This window comes from Aethalodelphis obliquidens, unplaced genomic scaffold (genome assembly GCF_003676395.1).
Source record: "Aethalodelphis obliquidens isolate GAN/ISIS:26980383/991018 unplaced genomic scaffold, ASM367639v1 scaffold72, whole genome shotgun sequence".
Taxonomy (NCBI): domain Eukaryota; kingdom Metazoa; phylum Chordata; class Mammalia; order Artiodactyla; family Delphinidae; genus Aethalodelphis; species Aethalodelphis obliquidens.
Genome location: NW_020838016.1, coordinates 9690570 through 9715564, shown reverse-complemented (window position 1 = coordinate 9715564; position 24995 = coordinate 9690570). Strand labels below are relative to the sequence as shown.

At 35.6% G+C, this 24995-nt stretch overlaps 1 protein-coding gene across 4 annotated transcripts in view; it reads left to right on the top strand.

The window, feature by feature from the left end:
* Nucleotides 1–24995, top strand: part of ATR (ATR checkpoint kinase) — a 102609-nt gene that overhangs the window by 7190 nt on the left and 70424 nt on the right. For 3 of the 4 annotated variants that reach the window (XM_027091645.1, XM_027091643.1, XM_027091646.1), the window contains exons 2-19: nucleotides 1980–2071; nucleotides 3207–3356; nucleotides 4801–5678; nucleotides 6491–6669; nucleotides 7286–7477; nucleotides 8832–9025; nucleotides 9727–9876; nucleotides 10616–10808; nucleotides 11041–11303; nucleotides 12830–13020; nucleotides 13177–13277; nucleotides 13933–14104; nucleotides 14727–14897; nucleotides 16493–16687; nucleotides 18048–18077; nucleotides 18249–18434; nucleotides 23209–23301; nucleotides 24804–24934. In XM_027091645.1, the coding sequence (XP_026947446.1) occupies nucleotides 1980–2071; nucleotides 3207–3356; nucleotides 4801–5678; nucleotides 6491–6669; nucleotides 7286–7477; nucleotides 8832–9025; nucleotides 9727–9876; nucleotides 10616–10808; nucleotides 11041–11303; nucleotides 12830–13020; nucleotides 13177–13277; nucleotides 13933–14104; nucleotides 14727–14897; nucleotides 16493–16687; nucleotides 18048–18077; nucleotides 18249–18434; nucleotides 23209–23301; nucleotides 24804–24934 (3561 nt within the window). The remainder of the gene's footprint in view (nucleotides 1–1979; nucleotides 2072–3206; nucleotides 3357–4800; nucleotides 5679–6490; nucleotides 6670–7285; nucleotides 7478–8831; nucleotides 9026–9726; nucleotides 9877–10615; nucleotides 10809–11040; nucleotides 11304–12829; nucleotides 13021–13176; nucleotides 13278–13932; nucleotides 14105–14726; nucleotides 14898–16492; nucleotides 16688–18047; nucleotides 18078–18248; nucleotides 18435–23208; nucleotides 23302–24803; nucleotides 24935–24995) is intronic. The other variant, XM_027091644.1, reaches the window with a different exon arrangement.

The following is a 24995-nucleotide window of genomic DNA, read 5'->3' as shown; positions in this document are numbered from 1 at the left end:
GTAAAATGGTGCAGCTACCGTGGAAGCAGTATGGCAATATCTCAAAAAACTAAACATGGAAGTACCATATGATCTTGCATTTCCACTTCTAGGTATACACCCAAAATAATTGAAAGGGACTGAAACAGATACTTGTACACCCATGTTCATAGAGGCATTAGTTACAGTAGCCAAAAGGTGGAAGCAATCCAAGTGTCTATGGAAACGTGGATAGATAAATAAATGTGGTATAAACACAGTAGAATATTATCTAGCCTTAAAGAGGAAGGAAATCCTGACACGTTACAACATGGATGAACTGTGAAGATATATGCTAAGTGAAATAAGTCAGTCACAAGAGGACAAATATAGGATTCAACGTGTAGATGTAAGTAGTCAAATTCATAGAGACAGAATTGTCGGCGGGGGGAATGGGGAGGTATTGTTTAATGAGTAGAGTTTCACTTTGGGAAGATGAAAAAGTTCTGGAGAGGGATGGTGGTGATGGTGTAGGATAATGTGAATGTACTTAATGCCACAGAACTGTACACTTAAAAATGGTTAAAATGGTAAATTTTATGTTAAGTGTATTTTACCATAATAAAAAAATATATCCAAAGGACATTTTAACAAACTAGTTTTATTTGATTGTGTGGACAGCTCCCTCCTTAAAATTCTAACCTCCTTGGATTCTAGAACACATCTCTCATTGTTTTTCTTTCTGTTTCTCTGGCCCTTTCCTTTTCTCCTCGTGCCTCTACTAATCTTAACTTTGGGTTCTCTCTGGCTTTCTTATTACTTACTACATTTGCGTTCATATCCAAGGCTTCCACTACTACTAGCTCTAATAGTGGTAGATTATATAATCTCTGTAAGCACCAGTCTCCACATATGCAAATTAGGGTCTAATATCCCTATCTTATTTCTTGTGAAATATGAAATAATACAATGTGTTTAGCCTTGCTTGTTATGTACTATTATATATCGATAAGTTAATCTATATCTCTAGGCTAGGACTTGAGGTCTAGAACTGTAATTCCAAAAATCTTTTGGACATTCCACTTAGTTGTTCCCTTGAGACCTTAAACTCAGTATTTCTAAAACTGAATTTTTTTTCTTCCCGTATGTGTGCTTCCACCTGTGTTAACTGTTTGGATGAATGGCCTCATAATCCAGCCTGGATAGAGGGCTAGATTGATTTATCAGTCTCCTCCATTAAACTGTCGTCTTTCACCTTCCCAACAGTAGCTTCTGATGTGTTGTGTGGCGCATTATAGGTACTCAGTAAATGTTTGTTGATTACACGAATAACTGTATGATTCCTCATTATGTGGTGGAACACAGGCTTTCTATTCTTATGTTCTATTCCTTGGTTATTTACACAAATCATGGAACTCAAGTTGAGTTCATTCAGGATTCTAGGATACTCTTCCTCTGCTTAATTATTGTATCTCCTTTTAATTTTTTTTTTTTTTTTTTTTTTTTTACGGTGCACGGGCCTCTCACTGCTGTGGCCTCTCCCGTTGCGGAGCACAGGCTCCGGACGCGCAGGCTCAGCGGCCATGGCTCACGGGCCCAGCCGCTCCGCGGCATGTGGGATCCTCCAGGACCGGGGCACAAACCCGCGTCCCCTGCATTGGCAGGTGGACTCTCAACCACTGCACCACCAGGGAGGCCCTATCGCCTTTTAATATTATTTTTTCATGATTGTTCTTAAGACTCAATATGTGTATTTTCCCCTAACATTTATTGAATTTTTATTGTGGAACGTTTCAAACTTACAATAAAAGAGAAAATGGGGCTTCCCTGGTGGCGCAGTGGTTGAGAGTCCATATTGCGCAGGGCAGGTCTAGAGTTTGCAGATTGGATACTTTGCAGAAGAATACTATCAGTGTCAACATTAAAACTAAGCACATTTGATAAGTTCAACTTTAGAGAATTTTTTACAAATGACACTGTGAGTCCCTTTAAGGGTTAATAACATTTTATTTGTATTTTAGTTCCAGTCCAGAGGAATATAATACTGTTGTACAGAAGCCAAGACAAATTCTTTGTCAGTTCATTGACCGAATACTTACAGATGTAAATGTTGGTAAGAAACAATTATTTCTGATATAAATTTTATAACTTAAATTGTTTTCTTTTCCATGTATACACATTATACTAGCATTTTTCTCCATATAATTTTAGATATATAGTTAGTGTTTATGTTAGTTACTATTTTCAGGCAAGTTCTTTACAATATTACTTGTTACATAATGTGATTTAGGCCTAATGTGATTTAGGCTTTTAAAGTAATTCTGTTTTCCTCTTTGTTATCTAGATTTTCTGCTGCTTGCTATGAGTTCTTCTTTGATATATGATATTATTATAGGTAAAAATATTTGGCCAGTTCTGTTTTAGCTAGGTCTTGTGTCAGTGATTGAGAAACAGCAAATGCCATTAAAAAAAAAAACTCTTTAAATAAGGGTTGGCACCTTTGTCTATGGGAGGTAATAAGATTCTGTGAGTTGTCGAATCAACTATTTCCTGTTTGTGGCAATCTAAAAGACAAATATTACCAACTTGGCAAGATGGTGTCATATGTGTCATGTCTGTTAAAATTACGTGGAAGGGATAATACAGAGTGGCATTTGGCTCATGGTTTATAAATTTAATTCCAAATTTGACACAGATTTCATGACTTAACAATAGTCATTTAGCCTTTCTTTTTCAATCAGTAAAATTATACGTTCCTGAAAAATAACAAATGACTACTGAATACTTGCAGGATGTGTTTTCATATGGTACTCCATCTGTTTAGACCACTTGTCCTTACCCTGTCTGTTTGACCAACTCCTCATCATCTAGGAATCAACTCCTTCAGGCATATTCCCAGACACTTGTTTCCTCTTTTGTAGATTAGTGCAGTTAACATATAATGACTAGTTTATTTGTCTGACTCCCTCACCTGATTTTGAGGGTTTTTTAATCCTCAGATTTTCACACAGTGCCAGGCGTATTGTAGGCCTATAGCATATGTTTGGTGAATGGATATATAACAGATGAATACATGTGATTATTAAACATTTAAAATTAGAAAGATAGGATTGTAGTGTGTTTTTAGCCCCATCAGTTTATCATGAGCACTGTGTTGGACATAATTCTTGTCACCAAAGTTTAGTTTCTTAAAAGCACTGCCATTTAATTTGTCATGACTCTTTAAAATGAATCTTTTATTGTTTTAGTTGCTCTAGAACTTGTAAAGAAGACTGACTCTCAGCCAACCTCTGTGATGTTGCTTGATTTCATCCAGCATATCATGAAGTCCTCCCCACTTATGTTTGTAAATGTGAATGGAAGCCATGGACAAAATGAGGCCAAAGGCAGTTGTATTGGTAAGTCCTGCTGTTTGTGCATTCATTTTCAATTTCTTCTATGATTTCTACCCTCTTCTGCTCTTCTGAAATATAACATTATAAATATAACAATATACACATTGTTACACATATTTTTGTCAAATTTGGTATAAACTGAGGGAGCAAAATGGTAGTGGTTAGTTTTATTTCATGCATCCTTATTGTTTTCTTTTATTATGAACTAGGTACCCAGAATGGAGTGGAAGTAATTGAATATGTTCATATGCCATTGAAAACTTTAGAAGTTTTCTTTTTTCTGATTTTGGTAATCTCTTTCTTCTAGATCAGGTGTTAGCAAACCATGGCCCACAGGCTGGCCGCCTGTTTCTGTGAACAAGTTTTATTGGAACACAGCCATGATCATTCGTTTACTTATTGTCTGCAACTACTTCAAAGGCAACACTGAGTAGTGGACATGGAGATCATATGGCCCTCAAGCCTAAAATGCTACTTTTGTCTCTTTATTGGCTTCCTCATAAAGAGGTGTAAAGCACATAGCTTTTTCTTTTTCTGTACAATGCATAGAGTATTTAAAAAATTTTTTGCTTGAATTTAAGACTCAACTTTGATAGTATGTCCTCTCAAAAGTCTTTTCTGACCATTACTGACTGCCTACTCTAGGACTGGCTTAGTTGCTCTCTTTATGCTGTTAGTATAGGGTGTTCTATATTTCTTCTATCATAGTAGTTTTTAAACTATATTATAAATATCTGTTTGTCTAATATTCTTTGCTACACTGATTTTTAAAAAACAGGTTATAACCCATTTAGTGGGTATTGAAGATGAAATATAATTGACTAGAAAATATCATAGTACATTGCATGTAATAAGTACATGCAATGTACATGTAATAAGTACATGAAACTTTTGTTTCACATATTTAAATTTTAAAAATATGCATATGTATACTGGGTTGTGATATAAAATATATCTCTTAGTTACAGTTAAGAAGTTCGAGAAACTATATTATAGGATTCAGGAGGACAGGACTGTGACTGATTTGTTCTTATGCATCTGAGACAGAGTCACTACTCAATAATATTTGTTGAAGGAGTGATAATTACTATTTATTGAGCCTTTATTTAACTTGAGGCACTATGCTGAGAATTTCAAATATATTATCTTACTTGATCAGGGTAGCATATAAAGTAGGTGTCATTATTCCCCTTTCATAGATGAAGTTACAGAAGTTTAGAGAAATGAAAAGTTCACACGACTGATAAGTGGAGAGCTAGGAACTTGTCTGACACCAAAATTGGTATTCTAAATTATTATAATATGTTTCCATTGTGTAGGGAATGTTTTAGACTATTTTGTTAGTGAAGTTTACACTTTAAAAATAAATCATCAAGCATTTAGCAAATTGATTGGCACTCTGATGTATTTATTTATTTAATATCTTTTTTGTTTGTTTATTTCAAAGAATTCAGTAACTGGATCATAACAAGACTTCTACGGATTGCAGCAACTCCATCCTGTCACATGTTACACAAAAAAATCTGTGAAGTCATCTGCTCATTATTATTTCTTTTTAAAAGCAAGAGTCCTGCCATTTTTGGAGTACTGATGAAGGAATTATTATATCTTTTTGAAGATTTGATTTACCTCCACGAAAGAGATGCAACGGGACACTTTGTGGAATGGCCAGTGGTAGTTAGCCGATTTTTAAGTCAATTAGATGAACATGTAGGGTATTTACAACCAGCTCCTTTGCAGTTCATGAACATGCAAAATTTAGAGTTTATCGAAGTCACTTTATTAACGGTTCTTATTCGTATTATTGCAATTGTGTTTTTTAGAAGGCAAGAACTCTTACTTTGGCGGATAGTTTGTGTTCTGCTAGAGTATGGTAGTCCAAAAGTTAAATCCTTAGCAATTAGCCTTTTAACTGAACTCTTTGAGCTTGGAGGACTACCGGCACAACCAGCCAGCACTTTTTTCAGCTCATTTTTGGAATTATTAAAACACCTTGTAGAAATGGATGCTGACCAATTGAAACTCTATGAAGAGCCATTGTCAAAGCTGATAAAGACACTATTCCCCTTTGAAGCAGAAGCTTATAGAAATGTTGAGCCTGTCTATTTAAATATGCTGCTAGAAAAACTCTGTGTCATGTTTGAAGATGGTGTGCTTATGCAGCTTAAGTCTGATTTGCTAAAAGCAGCTTTGTGCCATTTACTGCAGTATTTCCTTAGATATGTGCCAGCTGGGTATGAATCTGCTTTACAAGTCAGGAAGGTTCACGTGAGAAATATTTGTAGAGCTCTTGTGGATGTGCTTGGAGTTCAGGCAGATGCAGAGGTAAGTCATTTGTAAGGTTACTTGTTAAGCATGTAATTTGTTCTTAATTTAAGTGTATGCATATATGCAAGATTAATGAGAAAATAAAATATCTTTAATAATGTACATTCAGAATGGGATGATTTTCATAATCTATTGTGGCTTCCTATTATGGATTTTTAATTTGATTTTAGAAACATTTGTGCACTACATTGGTAATGAACTGCCAATGGAGTTTTAAAGTAGAGTTTGTGAAGTGTAAACATGTTCGTTGCATTATTAATTAAAAAGGAGCCAGTTATCAACTTCATTGCAAAAACTTTGAGCACTCACATAGATTTTTCTTTGACAGGTTATAATCAGTCACTTCTAGAAAACCTATGGGTATATAGTACTAGTCATGCCAAATTATGCCTTTTTTTTCTATTTGGACTGTGGGAGACACTACAATAAAATAGATATACAATAAATTGATTAAATATTTTAGTTTATTTTATCTGTAAGTCTTGCTAGATTTGTAGTATAAAAGAAGTTAGTAATTCCCTTGTAGAATTTTTCTTTGTGTCATTTTGGTTTAGGGAAAAACAGGTTATAGAGAGAAGGATTTGTCTTAGGCCTTCTAAGACTATAGACCATAGTTCTAGATATAGAACTATACATATGTCGATGTATAGACTGAAATAATATAGATTAACTTAGGTTTTTGTTTGTCTGATGAGACTCTGAAAATAATTTACCTTATTTGACATCTTACTACCTAATGCATTTTTGCTATGAATAATATAAACTTATTTTCTAAGAATTAGTTTTTTAAATTATTTTTGCTTTCTCAGTATTTGTTGGGCCCACTTTATGCAGCCTTAAAAATGGAAAGTATGGAAATCATTGAGGAGGTTCAGTGCCAAATTCAACAGGAAAACCTCAGCAGTAATAGCGATGGACTGTCACCCAAAAGGCGTCGACTCAGCTCATCTCTTAACTCTTCCAAAAGAGCACCAAAACAGACAGAGGAGTATGACCTTCATTCAGTTTGTATTTAGCCACTTAATAAAACTTTAGTCACTTAAAAATCATTTTTACGTAAGTGCTTTGACTTAAATACACAAAGAACATTTGTTCTTTCTATAGGTAGTCAAAGGAATGCTTAAAATATCTTAATAGTGCTTGTAGTCTATTCTAGTATAAGAGATTTCATGGCTAAATATGGTTACTTAAAAGACTTTTTAAGTCTTTACTTGCCTAATTTAACTTTTTAATACATGAAAAATCTCTGAGACTTTACATCTATAAGCAATTTAAAAAATGTTAACAAACTATTTTTTTGTAATGTAGCCAAAGAATTCCCATGCTTCAGCCAACTATAAAAGTTGTTTTAAATTTCAATAGTTGTAGGGTCCCTGGCAGTCCAGTGGTTAGGACTCGGCGCTTTCACTGCCGTGACCCAGGTTCAGTCCCTGATTGGGGAACTAAGATCCCAGAAGCCGCACAGTGTGGCCAAAAAAAAAAAAAATTTCAGTAGTTGCCATTACATGCTATCTTTTGTTTTAAATATTTTTCATATGTGAGCAAAATTATGTAAGTTCATATGAATATGAATATCTTTATACTCTGGTTATAATTAATTACAGAACTAAACATGTGGATATGAACAAAAAGAGCATATTATGGAGTGCACTGATACAGAAGGCTGAGTCCCTTCAGGTTTTCCTTGAATTCAATAACCTGAAGAATCCTGTTATTGAGACTTTAGAAGGAATCGCTGTCATCCTACAACTGACTGCTCTGTGTACTGTTCATTGTTCTCATCAAAACATGGACTGGTAAAACAACTTGTATTTTCTGGGTGGGTTTTGTGTAATAAATTTGAATTTATTGTTTTAGAAGACCTCTTTATTCACTTGATTTTTGTGACCTTAGAACACAAACATTTCAGTGAAATAGAAACTTTTTTTTTGAGCACCTGCTAAATGCCAGATACTGTGTTAGGTACTGTACATATCTTATTTAATCTTTACAACAGTTCTGTGAATGAAGTAAATGCTATCATGTCCACTTTACACACTAGAAATTGAGGCTCAGAGAAATTGAGGCTCGTTTTTGTCTGAAGCCTAAACTAACTTTCCTGGGCAGAAAAGTAGAACACGTTTTTATACAACTCAGAAGCCAGTGCTCTTCTAGCCAAACGTTTCGTCAAGAGAACTTTGCCCTTTGATCATAAAAGTAGGAATTTAAAACTCGTTAGAGGTATATTTTCAGTTTAGCATTCTTAATATAGGCTAATTATCAGAAGAAACAAAGTGTGAACCCCCTCTGAATATTTAGTCTTATTTTTACTGCCACATTATAGACCAACACTCCTGGTTAATTTTTTACATAATCATTTGTTCTGTATTTTCTGACTCTTAACTAGCTAATACAAAGTTATGAAGGAGATTTTAAAGAAACTATATTAATTCAGATTGCATTAAATTTGGAATTTGAGATAACTTGAAGGAATAGCTAATTAGGTTGAAGTCTGCCTTTCTCATATAATTAAGAAACGGTTTACACAGGCATATCTTCTGTTATTTTAAAGCCTGGTGGTGTCACATTTAGGTATCATAGATTAGCTTTACCAAATCCTGAGTGATTTAGGCATAAAGGGATTAAACTTAAAATAATAATGATACATTCATTAATATGCACATTTACTTTGAATTAGTTTAAAGTTATAGGTTAGTTTCATACTCACAATTTTTTTAAATTAGTTTATTTATATTTGGCTGCATTGGGTCTTCTGCTGCGCACAGGCTTTCTCTAGTTACAGCGAGCCAGGGCTACTCTTCCTTGCGGTGCGCAGGCTTCTCATTGCAGTGGCTTCTCTTGTTGCGGAGCACAGGCTCTAGGCGCGTGGCCTTCAGTAGTTGTGGCATGTGGGCTCAATAGTTGTGGCTTGAGAGCTCTTGAGTGCAGGCTCAGTAGTTGTGGCGCACGGGCTTAGTTGCTCTGCACCATGTGGGATCTTCCCGGACCAGGGCTTGAACCCGTATCCCCTGCATTGGCAGGCGGATTCTTAACCACTGCACCACCAGGGAAGTCCCATACTCAAAGTTTCTTTTGGCTTACTACGGTACTAGTTTTGACTATAACAAAATTCATTTTAATTCTATGTCTTAAAAAATGTTTTAACTGCAGCTACTGTGATTTCAAGGACTGTAAACAGAAATGTAAGAAGAAACCTTCAGTAGTGATAACTTGGATGTCTTTGGATTTTTACACAAAAGTGCTTAAGAGCTGCAGGACTTTGTTAGAATCTGTTCAGAAACCTGACCTGGAGGCAATTATTGACAAAGTGGTAAAAATATATGATGCTTTGATGTATATTCAAGGTGAGTACAAAAACCCAATAGATCAGAATAACCTTAAAAGGTAATCAGTATAGAATAGGTTTTCTCTTTTGCCTAAGGCTTAAATATGCAATTGTTGGGACTACCCAAAAGTTTTTTCTTGACTTTAGTTCTATTAAGCTGAGTAATTTGTAAGTTCTAAATTTATTTGTCTAACATTTTGATTTATTCTTTTTCAGTCAATAGAAACTATAACTTTAAAATTTTTGATTTGAGAATCTGAAGAATGCTATGCTTCTTCTCCTAAAAAACATATAAATGCATTTTTTTTTTTTTTTTGCGGTACGCGGGCCTCTCACTGTTTTGGCCTCTCCCATTGTGGAGCACAGGCTCCGGACGCGCAGGCTCAGCAGCCATGGCTCACGGGCCCAACCGCTCCGCGGCTGGGATCCTCCCGGACCAGGGCACAAACCCGTGTCCCCTGCATCGGCAGGCGGACTCCCAACCACTGCGCCACCAGGGAAGCCCCCGTAAATGCATATTTTTATAAAGTCACATTTAATTCCTTTGAATTCACAGACCTCAGAACATCATCTCTGTGTTAAGAACCCCTGTTTATTGAATGTTTGCTGTAATTCCACTTGTAAAAGATGTTTAGAATGTCTTTTTTTTATTGAAAGAAGACACAGGTAAATATGATTAAAGAAAAGGTATAATTAATCACCTATTGTGTATTTCTGTAGTAAAAACTTCATTTGAAGATCATATCCTGGAAGACTTATGTGGAATGCTCTCGCTTCCGTGGATTTGTTCCCATTCTGATGGCTCTTTAAAGTTGACCACATTTGCCACCAGCCTTCTAACAGTAAGCCAGAGGATTTCAGATAGCTACTGTAAGTGGTCACAAAATTCTTTATGTGTGATTTGTTTTCTTTTCATTTATCTCTATATAGGACTTCTAACACTTATCATTTCTATTTTTTCAATAATTAGAAGAGAAGGTACATTTTTTAATAATTTAAAAAGAAGGAGTTAGATGTATAGAAAGGAGTAAATTGTAGGATTTGTACATCCTCAACTCTATTCTGCCAACATTGTTCTTCAAAGATGTCATTCCAGTTTATATTTCTGTTAGCAGAATATGTGAGTTCCTGTTGTTTCATATCCTCACCAGCACTTGGCATTGTCAAATTTTAAAATTTTGTTATCTTAAAAAAAAAAAAAGAGGGAATTCCTTGGCCGTCCAGTGGTTAGGACTCTGCTCTCACTGCAGAAGGCCCAGGTTCGATCCCTGGTCAGGTAGCTAAAATCCCACAAGCCACGCAGTGCGGCTAAAAAAAAAAAGAAAGAAAGAATGTCAGAGACATAACTACCTAAACAAACATATGTTTTTTGCTATCTGATGGGTGTTTCAATTTGGATTTCCATGATTATCTAGTAAGATTGGGCATAGACCTTTTTCAGTGCACATGCTTTATTTTTGGAAAAGGAGCTTTTAATTAAATACTATATGTATTTTAAATGTTATTTGACTTTACAACAGAGAATAAATATATGTGTGTGTGTGTGTGTGTGTGTGTGTGTATAAAATTAACACTTAGAAATCTTGATTAATAGACTTAATTTTTTCAGCACCACAGGCACAGTCACGATGCGTATTTCTTCTAACTCTTTTTCCAAGAAGAATATACCTTGAGTGGAGAACCGCAGTTTACAGCTGGGCCCTGCAGAGCTCCCATGAAGTAATCCGGACAAGTTGTATTAATGGATTTTTTATCTTATTACAGCAGCAGAATTCTTATAACAGAGTTCCCAAGATTCTTATGTATGTATTAATATTTTAATTTGAATATACAACTTGATTGGACAGATATCATATATGCAAATTTATGTTTATTGCTGGGTATATAGAACAAACATTGCTTTTAGTTTTAGAATTAAAAATTTTTTCCTTCTACCTTTTGTTTTACCAGTACGTTTGCCTCAAACTAAACAAGACTATTTAGACCACAAAATTAAGCAAGAAGGTTTAGTACTTTTTGTTTTTTTCCCCATAGAGATAAAGTCAAAGATGATTCTGACATTGTCAAGAAAGAATTTGCATCTATACTTGGTCAGCTTGTCTGTACACTTCATGGCATGTTTTATTTGACAAGTTCTTTATCAGAGCCTTTCTCTGAACATAGACGTATTGACCTCTTATGTAAGAGCCTAAAAGTCACTTCTCAACATGAATGTTCATCTTCTCGACTAAAAGTGTCTGTTTGCAAGCCATTCCTTTTCCTACTGAAAAAAAAATTACCTAGTCCTGTGAAACTTGGTGAGTGGTTTTTTATGATTTATTTAATATTTTAAAACCTATTTAAGGGCTTCCCTAGTGGTGCAGTGGTTGAGAGTCTGCCTGCCGATGCAGGGGACACGGGTTTGTGCCCCGGTTCGGGAAGATCCCACATGCTGCGGAGCGGCTGGGCCCGTGACCCATGGCCGTTGAGCCTGCGCGTCCGGAGCCTGTGCTCCACAACGGGAGAGGCCACAACAGTGAGAGGCCCACATACCACAAAAAAAAAAAAAACCAACTATTTAAGCTCTGTTTTTAAAATCAGTGGTGGAATTAGGCTAAAGCCTTAAAAAATTAGACTTGCTTGATAGATTCAATGCTTAGGTAATGATCATTCATAAAAGGGATGTCTGGTATTAGACTGTATCACAGAACTAACAATGGAAATAATTTTTAGATTTTCTAAATGCTTTTGTGATTTGACAGTATAATGGGGCATACCTGATGTTTGTTTCAATATTGTGAGTTTCAGTATTCTGTATCCTCTTCAGTGATCCCAGGGACCTTGTTAATGTGTCCCCTGCCACTACTTTGGACCTTAAAACTTCAAATAGTTAGATACTTTGCCCAGCTGAGGAGTATGGATTGTATCTTTGCTGCTTTCCGATGGTAATGGTGTATGGATTTGTTGGGAGCATGAGATGTATACACATACTTGGAAGATTGCTTTGTTTGTGTAATAAATTACAACTTGCCCTCAAGTTTTCAAAACAATGTATGACAGGTGATTTCTAGGACTCCCTAAATCTAGTAATGTAATGTAATGTAATATAAGATTAACAGGGACTGCCCTGGTGATCCAGTGGTAGAAAACCCGCCTTACAGTGTAGGGCACGCAGGTTCAATCCCTGGTCAGGGAACTAAGATCCCACACCCTCGGGGCAACTAAGCCCCTGTGCCACAGCTACTGAGCTTGTGCTTCCTGGAGCCTGCGCGCAACAACTAGAGAGAGAAAACCCGTATGCCACAACTAGAGAGAAGCCTGTGCACCACAGCGAAGAGCCCGAGCACTGCAATGAAAGATCCTGCATGCCGCAACTAAGACCTGACGCAGCCAAAAATAAATAAAATAAATAAATAATAATTAAATCTGTAAAAACAAAGTAAGATCAACAGTAAGGCTAAGCTTGCCCTTAATTCACAGTTCTTTAGATTAGTGAAATGTGCTTTTAAATCTATCCCAGTAATATAATGATCTACAAAATCTAAGTGACTAGTCATTTTAAAACTTTAAAAAATTCTAGAATTTATTTTAGATTTAAATTATGTATAACTTTTATTAAGTAAAAGTAAATTTAAATTTATAAGTATTCAGTTTTATAAGTATTCAGTATTTATTCGTTTTAATCCTCCACAATTCTGTGTGCTTTACAAATTTAAACACTAAATATTAACTTTATTAGACAACTTAGCATTCTTTGTAGTATGTTATTTATTGACAGTATTTTTATAGTAAAACTTTTCTGTTTACTGTGTTAAATTAAGTATTTTATGCTTTTGCCCTTTAGCTTTCATAGATAATCTGTATCATCTTTGTAAGCACCTTGATTTTAGAGAAGATGAAACAGATGTAAAAATGGTTCTTGGAACTTTATTAAATTTAATGGAAGATCCAGACAAGGATGTTAGAGTGGCTTTTAGTGGAAATATCAAGCATATATTGGAATCCTTGGATGCTGAAGATGGATTTATAAAAGAGGTTGATGATTTTTATTGTAAATTTAAAATTTTATTTTACTTTATTTTTATTTTATTTATTTTATTTTATTAAAATTTTATTTTATTTAAATTTTATTTTTTTGTGTTTTCATAAACCTGACTTTAAAAATTTAACTAGTTAATTTTATTGGTCTAGCTTTTTGTCTTAAGAATGAAGGAAGCATATACACATGCTCAGATCTCAAGAAATAATGAGTTGAAGGATACCTTGATTCTTACAACAGGGGATATTGGAAGGTATGTTTGGCAGCTTTTGTATACTTCCTTATTTATTTTGGCCATTTTCCTTTATTGTTTGCCTGCTGTTAGAAATGGTGATAGGAACAGGAATAAAGACACAGACCTACTGGAGAACGGACTTGAGGATATGGGGAGGGGGAAGGGTGAGCTGTGACAAAGCGAGAGAGAGGCATGGACATATATACACTAACAAATGTAAGGTAGATAGCTAGTGGGAAGCAGCTGCATAGCACAGGGATATCAGCTCAGTGCTTTGTGACCGCCTGGAGAGGTGGGATAAGGAGGGTGAGAGGGAGGGAGATGCAACAGGGAAGAGAGATGGGAACATATGTATATGTATAACTGATTCACTTTGTTATATAGCAGAAACTAACACACCATTGTAAAGCAATTATACCCCAATAAAGATGTTAAAAAAAAAAAGAATCAAGAACATAAAACAGTTAAAATTCTAATTTGTGTACATTTTTGTTGCAGAGAAGCTTAAGAGGTGACTAATAAAAGATTTTCAAGTATTAAAAAAAACAAGAAATGGTGTTAGGAGAGATGTAATGTTATAGGAAGAAGTGTGATATCAGTATGCATTTATTTGTGGATTTCCATTTATTTTCAAAACATTGATGGTAACTTTTTTTTTTTTTAATAATTTTAGGGCAGCAAAAGGGGATTTGGTACCTTTTGCACTCTTGCACTTATTGCATTGTTTATTATCCAAGTCAGCATCTGTCTCTGGAGCAGCATACACAGAAATTAGAGCTCTGGTTGCAGCTAAAAGTGTTAAACTGCAAAACTTTTTCAACCAGTATAAGAAACCCATCTGTCAGGTGAGAGTCAGCATTGGCCTTGACTATAGAAAATAGAATTACTTTGCAAAAGTTAAAAAAAGAACACATATATGTTTTACTTTTCTTGCTTTAAAAAAGAGGTATTTTAAAAAATGATTTATTTAAAAGAATCTAAATCTCATCAATTTTATATTTTCGTATCTTGGTCTGAAGATATTGTTTATAAATGGGAGAAGGGAAAAATCTTACAATAATTATTACTCTCTATTGTTAATCTGTTAAGAGAAGCCTTTCTGTATTAGCCTTTCTTTTAGTGATAAGCTTTTTTATGCCTTGATATTATGGATAAGACACTTTGTTTTAAAAAAAAAAAGGTTGATTCAAGGCTGAAAAGTAAGGATATGTTAAAATACAGGCTTTGCACTGTGTTAGTGGTGTAATCCTTAGCAAGATATTCAAGTTTCTTAACTAAGCTTGGTTACTTCATCTGTAAAAGGGAGTATATGCACAATCTACCTCATTAAGGTTGTTACAAAAATTAAATGAACTAATTTAGGTAATATGTTTAGAACACTGTCCAATACTGTCCTTTATGTTAACTTAAAACATATTAGTTAAATGTTCTTCCTTGTGTGAAAACTAGTAAATCATTTTGCTTTAGTTTTTGGTAGAATCCCTCCACTCCAGTCAGATGACAGTGCTTCCTAGTACTCCATGCCAGAATGCTGAGATGCGGAAACAAGATGTGGCTCACCAGAGAGAAATGGCTTTAAATACCTTGTCTGAAATTGCCAATGTTTTTGACTTTCCTGATCTTAATCGTTTCCTTACTGTAAGTTGCAAAGTATAGTTGACTTAATTGAGGTTTTCAATTTAATATTTTGTGTTTATTCCATTCTAGATTTTTTTTTAAAGAAAATCTGGCAAGTACAATGTAGACCATAGATTTTCAAATTTGCATGTTTTCCTTTGACTTTGATATGATAATATTACTTATGTTATAAAAGTGAAATACGTGTTGATTTGAGTCATTGCTCTATAGAGTTAGCTATCTTGAAAGGTTCATACTATTTAATTAATGCTAATTAATTAATTACTGAGCCCTTATGTCTTTAGTGCTATGATTGGTTTCACTGGTAATGGAAAGTCTAATATGATCTTACCTACCCCTAAGGAGTTGGAGTAATATAGTACAAACTAGTGCTATAGATGACCTGTGAATTCAGATGATAGAGTTTGTAGTATGGAGTAGTTTGGGAAGCCTTTGAAAAGTCATTAGTGGGGCTGAGGTTTGAAAGATGGATGGTGTAGATTATCTTCTTATGTTTTCCTGAAGGCAAAGTTTATTTTTCTTAGTTAATATTATAATAGTGATCCATGCAGAATTTTTCTCTACAGTATTATCATATTTTAACAAAGTTAAATTACATGTAAATTGGACAAATCCTAGAAGGAAATATGATACTATACACTAAGGACCACAAAGATATTTTTACTTTTTCCCTCAGTAGTTCCATCTGGGAGCCCCAAAGCACAGATGTTTATTGCAACATTTTCCAAGTAGCAAATTGACAAAACCCAGAGAAGAAACTAGGTGTCTAATATTTAGGTCCTAGAATATTATGTACCTTAACATAATAATTATAAATACTTTAGAGAAACTACCTTATAATGTCATAACAGTCTTACAGGATTAATATTAAGTTGAAAGGCATAACAGAAATAAGGTTTAAGTGTCTCTGAGGGCAGGGCCTGAGTGTTATTTGCTGTCACATCTTCGGTGCCTAGGATAGTGGCTGACATGTAGTAGTTGTTCATTAGATACATAATAAATGAAAGATCAACCATTTTATGTTTGGAATTTTGTGTATTATTTTATGAACGAGATCTTAAAGGAAACAGACCAAAATCAAAGTAGATTTGTTGCCATGTTGGAATGGTGGGTGTGTTAAAAAGGTTTTCTTTAATATTGCAGCATCAACTTTTTAATTTAAAAAATTTAAAATATTGTATTATGGCTACTCTTGCTTATTGTCTAAATACTATGGTTAGCTCAAATAGTAAATCAGGCTTGGAACCACTGCCTTAAGAGCATGAGTACATTTTAACACATACTCATGAGAAATTATTTTCTTTGCTACTTGTACATTAGCTTATTTATTGTCTGTCTCTCCCCCTCTGCAGTGTAAACTCTGTGCCATCAGGGACCTTGTCTATTTTTTCACTGCTGTATCTGAAGTGCCTGAATCATAATAGATGCTCGTTAAATATGTGTTGAATGAATAAATGGTATATCTGAGTTCAGATATGTTGTATGTGGACTCCAAATCTGTGTGGCATTTTAAATTATTTTTGAACATAGCTTATATGAATATTTTATCACCTGGACAAATGTACTTTTTAGTAATTGTAGTGTTTCTTTTTCAGAGAACGTTACAAGTTCTGCTACCTGACCTTGCTGCCAAAGCAAGCCCTGCAGCTTCTGCTCTCATTCGAACTTTAGGAAAACAATTAAATGTCAATCGTAGAGAGATTTTAATAAATAATTTCAAGTATATTTTTTCCCATTTGGTCTGTTCCTGTTCCAAGGATGAATTAGAACGTGCCCTTCATTATCTAAAGGTAATTGAATATTTGTTTATATTTTACTCTTTTGTTTAAATTAGCATTATAGGAAAGCTGTTGTGACATTCTTATAGGAAATTGAGTAGTTTATAGTCTATCTGTAGTTTATAGTCTATCCTAGGGTAATATAAGTTCAAATGGTACGTAAATAAGCTTTGCCCTGGGCCAAGGAGAGTATTAAATAGAATTATTCTTTTGTTATATTCTTTGATTGTTTTACCATAATGGTATATGTTAGGTAGTCATCCATTCATGGATCAGATTCTCAGCTAATTTCATTTTTTTTTTTAATTTTATTTATTTATTTTTATTTTGGCTGTGCCGGGTCTTAGTTGGGGCATGCGGGATCTTCACTGTGGCATGCAGACTTCCTAGTTGCAGCATGCAGACTTCTTAGTTGTGGCATGTGGGCTTCTTATTTACAGCACACGACTCTTAGTTGTGGCATGCATGTCAGATCTAGTTCCCCAACCAGGAATCAAACCTGGGACCCCTGCATTGAGAGCTTGGAGTCCTTCCCACTGGACCACCAGGGAAGTCCCAGCTAATTTCATTTTAGAATTTATTAATTGATTGGAGCTGTAAAATGACTAATGATATGCAAGTAATTACATCTATTGGAAGAGGCAGTATCCTTCAACTGTAGTACAGTGTCAGCACTGAGTTTAGTTACTTAGTGCTTTGATTACAGTTTGGCCCAGTTTCTTGCTAGTTTTCAAATTTAAAATTATAGCTTGTGCTTCTTTTTTGGTGTTATAGTAGCAACAGTATCTGAGCAATAAGAGGCTGTATGGGAACAAGAGAACCTATCAGATATGCATATGTAACTCTACTCTTTTTCTCTGATGTTAATTTATTTCACGTATTTCATGATATGCCAGCTATGGATCTCTTTCCACATGAGACTTTTTGAATATTGAGTGTATTTATTCATTTTGAGAAAGAAAATCTTTATTGTAAAGGTGGAATGATAATAACATTTCAGTGCTTCTTACTACATGCCAGAAATTTTGCTAAACAATTTTTATGGATCATTTCACTTGGATAACTCCTCACAGTTACCCAGTGAGATAAAAGTACTATTTTTCCATTTGATAGATGAGAAAACTAAGGCAGAGAAAGGTCAGATTAGGTTACTTGTCTAAGTCACAGCACAACTAATAAATGATAAAGCTGGAATTTAGATATCAGCAGTCTGACCAGAAAGACTGTGCTCTGAGCCACTGATTTTCCTGTCAGAGTTACATTTCCATGAATAATGAGTGAATGACACTTTGAACCTTTATAGAAAACTAGACTCCCTTTTTAAAATTTTATTTCAAAATAAAGTCTGATCACTTATTTTCATTACCTGTAGCCCATGGCAGACCTACCAGGAGAAATCAAGGTCAGAATCCTTTTCCAATGACGTTTTTATATCATTAGTAATTCTTGTCACCTGATCTAGAGCTCCTGATTAACTAATAGTGTATTAAAATCAGTATACTTATTTCCAAGATACTAGTATGGAGAAAAAAAAACTTTTTTCTTAAATTTCTGAAATGTGTCTTTGGGTTAGAATGAAACAGAAATTGAACTCGGGAGCCTGTTGAGACAAGATTTCCAAGGACTGCATAATGAATTATTGCTACGTATTGGAGAACACTATCAACAGGTTTTCAATGGTTTGTCAATACTTGCCTCATTTGCATCTAGTGATGATCCATATCAGGGCCCAAGAGATATCACGTCACCCGAACTAATGGTAAGGAATATGTTGTATGGGTTTTTTGCTTGGTTTTTCTCCTTTTTGTGGCTTAATTATGAAATTGGAGAAACAGGTGTTTTATATATTTTCCAAATGCTAGAGATTTATTTAAATTTTCAATTGGGATTTTTATTTTGAAAAGGCTGGTGATTTAAATTACATGGTCACAGCATACATATTAGCATTGAAAAATATGCATTTTCATATGATCTTAGATTTTATTTTTTCATTGGGTAAAAATGTTCATTTTTCTTCACCACTTTTTCACTGTAGATTAGAGTGCGTTTGTAGCTCCCCGCGCTACCCCTTCCGTGGCATGACATGCTAACTTTATCACTTCTAACTATATTTAAATCCATTGTTAGATTTAAGATAAGTTAGAAAATATGTTATTCCTTTTTCCTTCCTTGTCTTAAATTCGTATCTGAAATCATCTTACTATTTTATTTCTTCACCTGAAAAAACATAAATCCTGAGGCTTACTATTTTTTCTTTTGATTGCTTTCATTCTTTCAAGAGACTCAAATTTTGCTGATATTTTGCTGATATTGTGCTGATATTTTGACTATCAGCAAAATATCTTGAGAGGTTTCTATCTCTGCTTTCTCATTTCCCATTCATTCTTTAGCTTATTCTAGCCTGACTCTGTTCTAAATATTCTACTGAAATTCTCATCTTAAGGTCAAAAGCAGTCTTCCTGCTATCACATCTAATGGTCACTTCTCTTTTCCTATCTTATTCGGCTTCCAGTAGCATTCAGTACAACTGACCATCCTTTCTTATGTGGCATCTGTGACACTGCATTTTCTTGATTTTCTTTTTGCTTCACTGTCTACTCATTCTTTTTTTTTTAATTTATTTTATTGAAGTATAGTTGATTTACAATGTGTTAATTTCTGCTGTATAGCAAAGTGATTCAGTTAACATACATATATTCTTTTTCATAGTCCTTTCCATTATGGTTTATTACAGAATACTGAATATAGTTCCCTGTGCTATACAGTAGGACCTTGTTGTTTATCCATTCTATATATAATAGTTTACATCTGCTAATCCCAAACTCCCAATCTATCCCTCCCCCACCCCCTCCCCCTTGGCAACCACAGGTCTGTTCTCTATGTCTGTGAGTCTGTTTCTGTTTGGTCGATAAAGTTCATTTGTGTCGTATTTTAGATTCCACATGTAAGTGATAGCATATGGTATTTGTCTTTCTCTTTCTGACTTATTTCACATAGTATTCACATAGTATGATAATCCCTTGGTTCATCCATGTTGCTACAAATGGTATTATTTCATTCTTTTTTATGGCTGAGTAGGATTCCATTGTATATATGTACCACATCTTTATCCATTCATCTGTTGATTGTCCACTCATTCTTTTTTTTTCTTTTTTTTGTCCACTCATCCTTTTTTTTTTTAACGGTACACGGGCCTCTCACTGTTGTGGCCTCTCCCGTTGCAGAGCACAGGCTCCGGATGCACAGGCTCAGCGGCCATGGCTCACAGGCCCAGCCGCTCCGCGGCACGTGGGATCCTCCTGGACCGGGGCACGAACCCGTGTCCCCTGCACCGGCAGGCGGACTCTCAATCACTGCGCCACCAGAGAAGCCCTGTCCACTCATTCTTAATCTTTACTTTATCTACTTTATCCTCTAAATGTTAGATTGATTCAGTACTGTGTAATTGGGTCTTTTTCTCTATAAATATTCTCGCTTTAAATGAGAAAGAATCTGAATTCATCTGGTCCTGTAATATGATTTACGTTTTGATGATTTCATAGTGGAAATTCTAGTCCAGACCTCTCTTGAGCTTTGGACTTCTGGGCTTATGCAAGTTAGGTCCTGGCAGGAAACCGATGGAATACACAAAAATGTTTCACTGAAAAGAATTTAATGAAGGGACTATTTTCATTTATGGGCAAGGTTAAGAGAACCAGCATGGAATGTTAAGGAGCCCAGGGACTAGAAACGGCAGAAAACATATGCTCCCCTTAGTCCTGGGCAGGAAGAAATGGCATTACCAGAGCCTGGTTGAGAGCTAGAATCATGGTGCGGGGGAAGGGCTCTCATTGTATATAACCACTGCCAGGGCCACCTCACAACGCAGAGAGAACAGGAAGTATAAATACCACATGCTCTCCTCCTGCCCTTTGTTCCCTTGTTGGTGCCTCCTGTTGACTGAATTTAGTGGGAAGACAGAGGGAAAGATATCTTGAGTGATGAAATCTGGTTAGCCTCCTAGGCACATAGCGAGGCAGGAAAGAGCAGAGAATGGATCTGAGGATGAGGGAAGATGACAGATAGAGACTGTCCAGCTTTCTCTTTGTAATCTCTATATGTCTGTCTTTTAAACATCTCAATTCCGAACATTACATGTCCGTTAAAAAATCTTTATTTTCCCTTTAACCTGTTTCTCTCACAGTCTTCCCTTCTCAGGAGATGGTACCAGTGTCTACCTAGAAGCTCAGTTGCTTCAAAACCTGGAAGGTATTCATGAGCCCTTCATTTCTTATATCCTTTAAAATTGAGTATCAATAAGGCCTTCCAAGTCTAGCCCCAAAATATATCTTTCCATCTCTGCCGCCACCACCCTTATACAAGTGACCGTCATCTTTCTCTAGGAATACTGTAAAAACCTCCTAACAGTTCTCTCCTATTGCTCTTCCTTTCCTGCATCTTTAATCAGTTATTTATACAGCATTTGAAGTACTCTCCTTACAACTTATACTCACATTATCTCCTGCCTAAATTCCTTCTATTGTTTTCATTGCTCTTATAAGGCTGTACGTGGTCTGTATATCTTTCCACCATCACATTGTGCAATTTTTTTTTTTTTGCGGTACGCAGTCCTCTCACTGTTGTGGCCTCTCCCATTGCGGAGCACAGGCTCTGGATGCGCGGGCTCAGCGGCCATGGCTCACGGGCCCAGCCGCTCCGCGGCATGTGGGATCTTCCTGGACCCAGGCACGAACCCACGTCCCCTGCATCGGCAGGCGGACTCTCAACCACTGCGCCACCAGGGAGGCCCCATATTGTGCAACTTTTATCTTCCTTTCTCCCTGTATTTCAGCATTGTTTTGTTTGTGTTTCTTAAACATGTCAAGTTTTTTTCCTGCTTTACAGCCTTTGCAATATGTAGTTTCTTTACTTGGAATATTATCCTGGATCTTTTTCATTCTTTAGATCTCAGAGTTTCCTGATCACCCTATCTAAGTTCCTAATCACCTCATCCCAGTTCTCTCTCATGTGATCACGTTTATTTCTTTATAGCACTTATCACAACCTTATGTACGTACTTGTTTAATGTCTTCTTCTCATATCAGTGTCCCATGTAAGCAAGTAGGGAGAGCTTATCTCGTACACCTGGCACAGTATTCTAGGCATACATAATAAATATTTGGTGAATGGCAGATGAACGAACTATTTGTCTAAATATAAGAGCTTTAAAATTAGAATGTTGACACAGACTATGTGAGTATCATCTATATCTGCTTTTCATTTAAGAATGGGCTGGAACCATGCGATTAGTGAATTATGGCTTATTAAACCTAAGCTGAGTCTTAATCCAAATCAGAAGTTCGTAAATTAAATGTAATTTTAGGCTTTGGTAAAACTGATGATTCTCTGTGCTTTGGAAGAGAAAAAAAGTTTATTCCAACATCTAACCTGGAGAACGTGTTGGACACCTAATTTCCTCTCTACTGTGAGGTAGTACACACCCTTCTTACTGCCCCCCGACCCCAGCCTGGCAGTGTGTGTAACCTAGAGATACTTAAATTAGGTGCCTCAATGCCAAACAATGCAACTTTCTCCTGGAGTTGGAAAATATTCTAATTGCTACTTCTCCCCAGCACCCCCCCTTTTTTTTTTTGGTCCCTTTTCTTGCCTATACATAAAGATTTTTAAAGAGGGGAAAATTCTTCTTTGCAGAGTACTCACATTCCCAGTTTTTAATAATACTAACTTAAGTTTATTTACACTTTACTATATTCTAAGGGCTTAACACGTGACATCTTATTTAATCTCTACAACAAACTCTATGCAGTTGGTGCTTTCATTGTCCCATCTTACAGACCCAGAGGAGCTAAGTAACTTATCCAGTATCAAATACTAGGAAGTGTCAAAACTGGGATTCAAACCCAGGTTTGGCTGAGTTAAAGCCCATACCCACTCCTCTAGGACCCTTTTTCAAGAAAGAATTAACCCTGTCCACTTCAGGAGACCCAAAGTGCCATGGACAGTGATACCTAACCTGTCATGGTTGATGCCCAAGGCTTGTACCCCTTTATTACTATTACATCAGTGGATATTGACCTCTATGTCAGACCTTCATTCTGGCAGGGTACCTGTTCCGTAATCAAGTACTTTTTTTTTTTCCACCTTAGCTCTAAATGCTCTAGATAAGGACATTCACTTGTCTTTCTCTATTCTTCTTCTCCTTAAGATAAATATCCTCTCCACTCTGGATGCTGACATGAGTCAGATCCTGAAAATCCCACCGTAGCTCAACTGTAATTCAAAAGCTTATGATTTTCTCACTGTACAGTACTGTTTAATCATATTTTGATTGTAGATCAGTTTCACTAATTTTTAAAGTATTACATGTGAAAATATATGCTTTGGGAAAAATTTAATTTACCAACTGTTTATTTCCAATATTCTAATGTAGTTAGATAAAATAGAAATAATATAAATAAATTGTTGATTTATGAAATTTGATCTGTATAAAACTTATGTAGTACCTTTTTTATGTGGGTTTTTTTTTCCCTTAGGCTGATTATTTGCAACCCAAGTTGTTGGGCATCTTGGCCTTTTTTAACATGCAGTTACTGAGCTCCAGTGTTGGCATTGAAGATAAGAAAATGGTAGGTGGTGGTAGTTGAGTTGCAAAGTGCCAGAACAGAATTCATATAGAATATGCAGGAGACATGACTTCTCCTTCTAGCTGCAAACATTCAAAGATGAAAAATAATCAAACACATGATATTCTGTGTTCCTGAACAACTCACATAAGTTTTCGGGGAATCTAAACAGAAAAATTATATCATTTACTGTTCTTTTGTTTATAAGGGACAGAAAACTCACCCAAACTGGCTTAAAGGAATTTGTTGGCTCTGTAACTAAAAGTGTGAGGATAATATAGCTTCGGGCATAGCTTGATTTTGGACACGGTGTTCTCAGAATTAATCAGTTAGCTCAAATTCCTTTGGATTGGCTCTAACTTAAGTGCTAGATGATGGCCCTAACGGCTTCAGGCTCACGTCGTCACAACATCTAGCTCAGTGGGAAGAAAAGAGACCAGCAGTCCCTGATAGCTCAAACAGAAGTTGCATTATTGAATGCATTGGCCCAAATTGGTCTCATGTGAGTCATGGCCCGTGGTGCTTTTGAATACCAAAAATGTTAAGTTACAGAAAGTAAAGTAACTTCAGTATTTGTCAATGTATGTTTAAATGCATTTGGCACAGTGAAATTTCCTTATGATTGCTGTCACAATTGGTCACCCCTGGAAATGTTTGTCTGTAGATGGGGATAGAATTTTAGGTATTGATTAAATTTCCCTTTTTATTTGTCTCCACTCTTCAGTCAGTAAAATTATAATGAAAGCCCATGAATGGAAGCTTTTATTTCAGTCTGTACTCCCCTTCTCTTAATTAATTAACCTCTAAAAATTTCAGCAACCAATACTTGTCCTTTTGGTGTCAACTGGTAAACTTAATCCCCCAAATAACTTCTATCTATATGAAATCTTTCTTACTGTTATCCCAAGTGAGAGAATAACCTCAAATCTAAGAATACTAGAGTTTGTTTTAAACCATAAAGAGTTTGCATATTTTGGCACATAGTTAAGGTTGACTGGAGAGTTTCTTTACCCCTTCATTAGAATCTGGAGCTATTCATACAAGTCTGATTCTGTATTCCACACCAATACAAATGTGTGTATTATTTTCTGAGTATGTCATTAGTTACCTATTTGTTTTATTACTAAATTAGAGCATGTTGAATTTAGTACCATTAGGACAAAAATGCATGTGCTGCATAGCAGTTTGGGATGGATATGAAGAAGATTAAACAATAGGTGTTAGATTCTTAATAGATTTGAAAATTACTGCTTAAGGGGACCACCAGAACCAAAATAACAAATCACCTTCAAAGAGGGGGAAAAAAAAAGAACTCAACGCGTGTTTTTCAAATTTATAACTCTTACATAAGCACTTGGACAGAATAAACAGCCAGCATTTATTAGACCTTGTGTTGCCAGAGAATAGGTACTCTGAGATTAGTGCGGGAAGCACTTGTCCTTAGGGCTCATCTGCTCCTGCCAGCTTCTTTATGGCTTTATTTTGAAGCCCTGCTTATTTTATAGGCCTTGAACAGTTTGATGTCTTTGATGAAATTAATGGGACCCAAACATGTCAGTTCTGTGAGGGTGAAGATGATGACCACACTGAGAACTGGCCTTCGATTCAAGGATGATTTTCCTGAATTGTGTTGCAGGTAAATGACTGCCTGAGTTCATTAGATTTTTTGCATTTCCCAATACTAACTTGATTTATTA